Source organism: Sinocyclocheilus grahami, unplaced genomic scaffold (assembly GCF_001515645.1).
Source record: "Sinocyclocheilus grahami isolate Dianchi unplaced genomic scaffold, SAMN03320097.WGS_v1.1 scaffold886.1, whole genome shotgun sequence".
Taxonomy (NCBI): domain Eukaryota; kingdom Metazoa; phylum Chordata; class Actinopteri; order Cypriniformes; family Cyprinidae; genus Sinocyclocheilus; species Sinocyclocheilus grahami.
In genome coordinates, this window is record NW_015506065.1 from 419,897 (window position 1) to 429,104 (window position 9,208).

Consider the following 9,208-nt stretch of genomic DNA (forward strand, 5'->3'; position numbering starts at 1 on the left):
ATCCATCAGCTCCACCGGGCTCCCTCGTCCCTCTGGCTCTGCCTTGGTCGGGCATCAACCCGCCATCGCCTCTGGACTCCACTCCTCTGGCTGCGCCTCGTCGCTCTGTCCCACCGGCTCCGTTGGGCCCCTTCCTCCCACCAGCTCCACCTTAGTTTTCAGTTGCTCCGCCGCGGATCTCCGCCTTGGTTCCCAGAGCCCTTGGCTCCACCCTGGCCACCCGGATCCTCGGCATCCTCCTGGCTCGGTGGCTCTCAGTCTCCGCCTCGGGCTCCTCCACCACCTGCTCCGCCGCCGTTGGTCAGCCCCCTGGAGTCGGTGGCCATTCCTCCTCCATGGCTCCTCCCTCCATCGGCCTCTCCAGCTCCACCTCGGCCTCCTCTGCCACCTTTCCTGTCGCCTGCCTGGCTCCTCCCTCCGTCGTCTCCTCCCTGGACTCTGTCCGCCGGCCCCCTCCCAGGTGTCCGTCCTCCCTCCTGAGCCTCCTCCCTAGTTTCCACCCATTCCCCTCCCCATGTTGTTTCTACGGTGCGAGGACGCACCTGCCGGGAGGGGGGGAGTAATGTCACGCCCCTGGAGTCTTTGTGTTTTCCCTCCCCAGGTGTGCCGTGTTCCCTTTTTAATTAGTCATTCCTTGCACCTGTGTTTCCCCAATCACCCAGTGTTTAAAAGCCCCAGTCCTTTCAGTTAGTGTTTGTCGGTCCTCAAACGTCATTCCTTGTGTTCCAGTGTCTCCTACGTTCCCTGTGTGATCACTAAAGACTGTAAATTGAAGTGATCGCCGTGTTTCCTCACTCCTTACATCCCGAGAAGTGTGATACTATGTGTGTGTGTGTATATATATATATATATATATATATATATATACAACGAATGTGCATTTAAATAAAACAGCAAATTAAAATACAGAATATATAAAGAGTATAAATCACATAGCCTACCTCGCTTTCTCAACTTACCAATGCATGATGCAACCTTGTTGAAATCCACGCACTCGCGTTGACCAGTGACTGTTTTGGGCGGCCATCTGCAGTGGTAAATCTGCTGCTAATTACTAATGACAACACTAAAATGAATCACTACCCTAAAATTTTACATTTATTCAAAAAGCCAGTAGGCTAATCCATCCAGTTATCCGAATACTGGGAAGCACACGGATATAACAATGTGTGGTCACTCCAGAACATATTTAAACCACACAGTCATTGACAAAACGTTTAGACTTTAAAGTGTTTCACTATTTTGATGAAAATCCAATCTCTGATTCGACAGGTGCAAAGTTTAAGTTTTTGCTTGCTCTTAGTTGGTTCTTGTTTGGTTGGTCCCAAAGGCATCAATGGTCTTGGACTTTATACTGACAACTATTGGCGTGGATGCATGAAGTTTTTTTTATTTTATTTTATTTTTTAACTAACTGCTTCCTCCTTACAGCGATGTAACTGTGCGTGTCCGTCATACATAGGCCTAATAATACACACACATCCATGATGAACATTTTTCAGTTCTCGTGTGAATCTCGTGTGAAACTTGACTGACGTAATGTTCAGCTACGGCTGCTGTGACTAGTGTGGATTCCTGCAAGATATGATTTAATGTACTATTATTGCAAAGCCATTGCATAGCCTTGCCTTAAGTTAGGCCTACAGGCCATGACTAGCCTTGGAATGGATGATATATTCTAAATAATGTTAATTTCACAAGAAATTAAACCCTGCAAGCGTTTTACAATAATAAATTAATATTACTTATATATCACTCGATCACATATTTATTTATATTATTATTTTTGTTGTTTATTCTGTTGTTGTTTGTGCTTAAGGCTAACCAAATCAGCAAAAACTAAAACGTGTTCATAGTGGTTCGGCTCTAACTGATAGCTGCTTTTGAACCCAGTTTCTTTTCAATAGGATCTTAAGGAATCCGGCCCATGGTGTGGGCAGATTAAAAACGAGTTTTAACAGCAGAGGGAGCTAAGCTCTAACAAAGCTAAACATAATGTATTTCTTGTCTCCGTGTTTGAGAGATAACATAACAGGCCTACATTCCCTCACAAAGGACCCTCTCCTTTTCAAAAAATAAATAAATACATATATTTTTTGAATTACAGAGTTTACCTTGATAGCCTATTGTAAACTCTGTAATGCAAATCGGAAAGATATGTGTTATTGCAATGTTGTATTGTTTAATACATTTAATTTCGATTGTGCTATTCCACTCTTCAAAAAAGAAATAAAGAGAATGTTTAAATTAATTGATTCTGTGCAAATTCGCAGCACAGTGGTACATTTTCAACGCAAAAATGGCAAACGTAGGGCATATTCTGATAAATAATTGCAAAGAGCGGGTGTAATTATTTTTTCCACAAAAACAACCGAGCCACTTTAACTGTAAAAATCATCATAACATAGTCTGTTGTGCTTTAAATCAATGTAAAATCGAGTATTACAATAAAGAAATTGCTGGACTGTACATTCAGTCCTCCAACATCTCACGAAAAATGTAGTCTTCTCCTTATAGGCTAAGCTACAATGTGGGAAACAGGACATAAAAGTATGGTAACAAACACACCACAAATTATTATTATCTGAATCAGTTCAGTGAAACAAAATAAAGCCAAGTTTATGTATTTATTATAACCCCCTTTATTGTATTTATTATAATTATGTATTATAACCCACTGTACCATCTATCGGTCCATCCGTTTCTAAGTGTGTTTTTGCATGTAGCCTAATCCGCAGCTGGAGATCAATGTGAAATACGTCTTATGTCTTTTAGTCAACAGAAGGATCTTCAACAATCGTATACACCAGCTTTACTTATCTTACTCGGGCCATGGGACGCTAGGGATGCTTGCTTTAATGCATCACACCACCCAGCCTCATTAAGCCATTTTAGTAGTTGCAATTGGTAGTCCATTGTTTGGGGACGTGCAACGATAATCGTTCTGTTAATGTATTAAGACGGGATAAGAACACATGGAGAATGTGATGGTATTTATATAAAATATACTTTTGCTGTTCCACACATAATTTTAGTATAGGCAATCAATTGCATGTTTTCTGGCCTTGAGCACGACAAAATTGCATTGTGTTATGTTCACAAAAACCCATGGAAATTGTTAAACACCCAGAACTTCTGAATACACTAGCCTCAAAGACCTCATTTAGTTTTAGTGAATGCAAGTCCCTGCTCAGTTTTAATATTGATATTTAGAAAACGAAAATTTTATTGGAGCCAGCTAGAAGCGAATATTTTTTGTAAAAAATAAATAATAATAATTAGCCATATTTATTTTTTAAAATGTGCTACTTTTGTCGGTGGTGTCTTTGTGGCAGCTAATGAGGAATTCATATTCCTTATACTATTCACACACACACACACACATTATTTACAGCCTATATTTTTCGATATTGTAATAAATATGCACTGAAAAATATTCTAGCACATAGGGGAGAAAGCACCCCCTTAACCCCACCAGAGCTTTGAAGAGCTCACTATTGTTCCAGTTGGGTTTGAGAACCGATCATTACCACTGATTAGCGCAGAAGAGTTTGACAACCTTATTTGACTGTCAGAAACACTCTTTTCACCTAACCTTTCCGCTTTTGTTCCTTTGCACACTCAATAGCGTGCTCTCCGTTCCCCTACCACATCTATGCCTCTTTTATACCCTAAATAACAATTTGTTAGCCAAGCATTATTAACAGACTTTAAATATACAGTTTGTCCTTCCTTCCCATAACAAAAGTGATACAAAACGAAACATAAAAATGAAAGCAATAAACAATGGCAAAGGCACAAGTTTAGTAGCCTAGTTATTCATCATAATAATAATCAAAATAAAAAGTGGACAAAACTAAATAATTTGAGATAGGAGAGCTGGTGTCATTAAGCATAGGTGTTTTGAGGTTTTGATAAGCCTAGACCTTGAAAATGAAAAAAAAAGTGTAGTAAAACACTGTAAACGTTCACAATTTCGCAGTTTTTCTGTAAGCAATTAAAGCACAAGCAAATAAGTAAATCAGTAAATAAATGATAGCATTCGGTTGTGCATTTTACAAGTTTTGGATGCTTTTCCTCTCTAGCTTGCTCGTTTTGAAACCGAGGCGCTTCGCCGTTAATGTATTAAGACGGGATAAGAACACATGGAGAATGTGATGGTATTTATATAAAATATACTTTTGCTGTTCCACACATAATTTTAGTATAGGCAATCAATTGCATGTTTTCTGGCCTTGAGCACGACAAATTTGCATTGTGTTATGTTCACAAAAACCCATGGAAATTGTTAAACACCCAGAACTTCTGAATACACTAGCCTCAAAGACCTCATTTAGTTTTAGTGAATGCAAGTCCCTGCTCAGTTTTAATATTGATATTTAGAAAACGAAAATTTTATTGGAGCCAGCTAGAAGCGAATATTTTTTGTAAAAAATAAATAATAATAATTAGCCATATTTATTTTTTTAAATGTGCTACTTTTGTCGGTGGTGTCTTTGTGGCAGCTAATGAGGAATTCATATTCCTCATACTATTCCCACACACACACACATTATTTACAGCCTATATTTTTCGATATTGTAATAAATATGCACTGAAAAATATTCTAGCACATAGGGGAGAAAGCACCCCCTTAACCCCACCAGAGCTTTGAAGAGCTCACTATTGTTCCAGTTGGGTTTGAGAACCGATCATTACCACTGATTAGCGCTGAAGAGTTTGACAACCTTATTTGACTGTCAGAAACACTCTTTTCACCTAACCTTTCCGCTTTTGTTCCTTTGCACACTCAATAGCGTGCTCTCCGTTCCCCTACCACATCTATGCCTCTTTTATACCCTAAATAACAATTTGTTAGCCAAGCATTATTAACAGACTTTAAATATACAGTTTGTCCTTCCTTCCCATAACAAAAGTGATACAAAACGAAACATAAAAATGAAAGCAATAAACAATGGCAAAGGCACAAGTTTAGTAGCCTAGTTATTCATCATAATAATAATCAAAATAAAAAGTGGACAAAACTAAATAATTTGAGATAGGAGAGCTGGTGTCATTAATCATAGGTGTTTTGAGGTTTTGATAAGCCTAGACCTTGAAAATGAAAAAAAAAAGTGTAGTAAAACACTGTAAACGTTCACAATTTCGCAGTTTTTCTGTAAGCAATTAAAGCACAAGCAAATAAGTAAATCAGTAAATAAATGATAGCATTCGGTTGTGCATTTTACAAGTTTTGGATGCTTTTCCTCTCTAGCTTGCTCGTTTTGAAACCGAGGCGCTTCGCCCTCTCGTTGACCTTCTCCTGTCAGAAAACATTACAGGACGGCAAAGCCAATCACACGGGGCGGTTAACGCGTCTGGACACGCAGTAAGCTATCAGGTTAAACACACCACTATAGCCTACATATAGGCTACCGAATACTGGCTGTGCGTGCACCATTCATACCAGGAATAGTACGTATAGAGGCAAAAGTTCAAGTGGTTTGTGTGCCTAAACGAAGGGTGAACGCAGACACAATGCATTCACATAGCCTATGCTATTAAGGCTAACAAAATACGATGTCTAAAATATGAGATAGCCTAAAAAATCCAACACACAACTTATAGGCCTAATAAATAAATAAATAATAATAATCATCATTTGTAGCTTATCAACAAAATGGTTATCGGAAATAAACATGAATTTGGTTTAATATTGGTAATTGATGAGAATAAGTCTGTATGGTTACTTTGAGCATCAAAGTTTTATTAGAATAAGTCCTTCATTCACTAAAATCTTCACTATCGGCGCACATGCTCTAAAACGCGATCGCTTAACACCGAAAATGACCAGACTTGAAATGACCAAGTAAATAAAAATGAGATTCTATAAGAGCAACAATTTAATTTAAACACCTTAGAAAACTGGGAGGTAAAATGTTTCACCATGAAGTCCTTTTCAAAATGGACAAAAAGTGTTAATATCATTTCCGTAGGGGCACCTTGCTTGAGGCAATCGATTACAAAAGTAGTTTTAATACAGATAGTATTTTTTTTTCGCGTTTGCCCCCACTTTGCTCTCACAAAAAGATAAATGCATTTTAAAGATAACGCATTCCACGGATCCAAAGATTCCGGGCTGGTGTAACAGCCTCCAAAAAACATAAAAATAAAGAATAAATAAAATGAAATAAAATAAAAACACGGCCTCTGATACGTTAAGGCAGGCACTAATGTGCTTGTTTATCTTGCTGATTGTCTGTCTCGATTTCCTTCATATGTGTTCATTTTCTCATAGTCTTCCCGTATAGCCCGCGGGCCGGTTCGTGGTGCGATGTTAGATGTCACATTCACTGTCACTTGAAGTGATGGAGATTGCCGACGCAGCGGCTTTGCTCGACAGGCTCGCTTCAGGGCTCGACGCGTTCCCCAGTCGGTCTACAGCACCATCCTCTCCAGTTAAGGACCGAACCGAGCCATTAGACAACACCTGCTGTTGTAACCTTTAAAAAGAAAAAGGATGGCGTTTAGGCTAGATGAAGGATTTTCTATTAAAACACTTTTAAACAAAATCAGTGGTTTAGGTGTCGTTTTTTTCTGTATTTTTATTTAGGCTAATAAAAGCGTGCAATTAATGTATAAACACGTAACTTAAGGTTAACTACTTTAGAAATAAAAATACTGTAAACGCAATGGAGGAAATCTATAAACGTATCATGAAATGACGCTCAAGCTTATTCCAGGCTCCAGGTTTAGCCTACTAACGGAATGCCCCGGAACAACACGAAGGGGGATGCTACAGCCAATGCGCGCATATCTGTTGTCTAGAAATCTGTTTTTTTGTTTGTTTTTGTTTTGTTTAACAAAATGAATGGCAATGTAAAAACATGTATTCTTAGTTTATTGGTCTAAACACGTTTTAACCAAAAATAGGCTGATTTTAAAATCAATTTTAACGGTGTTAATATCAGCTCTTAAATGTAAACTTAAAACAAAATATAGAACACAATTTGACAGAGTTTTTTGTGAGAAACGTTCCTTGTTCGCATCACTGCAGTGAACACCTTGCACGACAAAATAAAAAGCCTATTGACATCACGGTAGAATCTCCTCAATTCACAGCTAAACTGTCGAAATCAGTAAAGATTAGTTATCGGGCTAAAATGAAAGTAAGCATCGTTTAATGCTGCATTTTTTAGTCTCTCGTTAATTGTTATTTCGCATATCGAAAAGGACTTTTACCCAGTGATGTAGACTAGGCCCAAACCATAATACTCACACAAAAGCTACAGCCAATTATTTTTGGTCGTAAGTGACTAGTAACAGCATTTTGTACATGTGACAGCCCTTTTTGCGCTGTTATTTCTCTGCTTCTTTTTCAGGAAAAATGTAAAAAAGAAAAAAATAATAATAATAAAATAAACAAAAAATAAGTCCAGCAAATGTCGGCCCTAAAATAAGAAAAAGACACAGTTAATAGCTAAAGTTACAAATAATAACATCTGTTGATTAATCGATCTTTTAGTAGGCTATACGGTTGGTTTATTGTTAACCTGACTTGGACAATTAACAGTGACAGTAGGCAATGTTATTCTTTAGCCTGTATCCTTTCCTTTATTAAATTTGTATATTTCATTTATATTTTATCGATATGTTAGTTTATATCCATTTTACAGCTAAAATATGAAATATTTTCTCAATATAGGCCCCATGATTGAAATGGGGAAAACACACCTGTTTTTAGCGGCCGCGGCTCTGTCCCTTTGTCTTCTATTTTTAAACCAATTGCCCACTTGAGTGGGAGTGAGTCCCGTAGCTTGTGCAAGCTCTCTCTTTTTACTTGGATTCGGATAAGGATCCTGGAGGTACCATTCTCGAAGTAAATGCCGGGTCCTTTCTTTAAAGCAGTGCGTCTTTTGTTCCCCATCCCAAATTGTTTTAGGCAGAGGGAACTTCTTCCGCACCCGGTATTTGTCCACTGGCCCTAGTGGGCGGCCTCGTAGCTTCTCTGCCTCCTGGTAGTGTGACTCCAGCCAAAGTGCTTGCAGTTTGGAATGGGACTCTTTGGTGAATTTGTGGTTCTCCAGAATGTGGTAAAGCTCGCGGAAATTCCCAGTGTGGAAGGCTACGATAGCCCGAGCCCGCAGTACAGACTCATTTCTGTTCAGCACCTCGCAGGCAGCGGGTGCGACGGGCAGCGACCAAAGGAATCGGCCGAGACGCTCGATGTCTCCGCTCTCTTCCAAAGTCTCGCATACCCCCGCTACCTGCTGGGGACTAAAATTCAAGATTGGCAACTGAAACATGAAGGCTTCTATTCCCCCTCAGAGTCCTCTCTACCTCAAGCACAGCTTCGTGCTTAATGTGGCTTTTCTCCGTCTCCCCCAGTCGAATCCAGACAAAAAGGCAATTCCAGAGTCAGCTGATGAACGTTAGACGATGCAGAGAAATAGAGATGTCGCTCTGACGGTCTGAGGCTGCCTCGGGAGTTCGAGGGCACGAAATTATAGCACAAGAATGAAGATGTTTTTGAGGAGGGAAAAGACGTGCTGCCCGCTTCTGACTTTCTATTGGACTTGGCAGATTGGTTGCGTGGTTTCCACCGACGCCTGTCAATCACTGTCAAGCGTGCCAATCACGCGGAACTGAGCTTGAGTAGATTTCAGCACCTCCCAGACCTCGACAGCGCCTTTTAGAATGTAAACTTCAGCGACCTCTGCTTTTACCGAAGCCCCGCGAGTTAATTATACTCGATTGCGTATTTTACGCACATTTCATTAAGTTTATGCGACATAAACTTTTTTCTGAGAATTTTAAAGCCTAATGGAAAGTGCTGTGCTGTCTCACCTAGCACGAAATGTTATTTAAGCTGTCACTCGTCGGCATTTTCATATAGTCTTAACACTGGAGAGGAGGACATGATTGGCTTTTTATCGTTCCGAACAGGCGTGCACAGACGTTTCCGAAGCGTATTGCGACGCGCGAATGGTTCGGATTGAAATGGCAAATGACATTAAACAAGATCGTCAGTTTGTTCCCCGCGAGTTAATTATACTCGATTGCGTATTTTACGCACATTTCATTACGTTTATGCGACATAAACTTTTTTTCTGAGAATTTTAAAGCCTAATGGAAAGTGCTGTGCTGTCTCACCTAGCACGAAATGTTATTTAAGTTGTCACTCGTCGGCATTTTCATATAGTCTTAACACTGGAGAGGAGGACATGAT

The 9,208-nt window shown here is 39.6% G+C and overlaps 1 protein-coding gene across 1 annotated transcript; it reads right to left on the reverse strand.

The window, feature by feature from the left end:
• Positions 1–5,804: 5,804 nt before the first annotated feature.
• On the reverse strand, positions 5,805–8,707 carry LOC107563695 (homeobox protein SIX6-like). Its single transcript, XM_016248637.1, has 2 exons — positions 7,714–8,707; positions 5,805–6,482 (listed from the first exon to the last, which is right to left on the reverse strand). Exons 1-2 carry the CDS (start codon positions 8,283–8,285, stop codon positions 6,317–6,319), a joined length of 738 nt encoding a protein of 245 aa, XP_016104123.1. The 5' UTR covers positions 8,286–8,707; the 3' UTR covers positions 5,805–6,316.
• Positions 8,708–9,208: the final 501 nt, after the last annotated feature.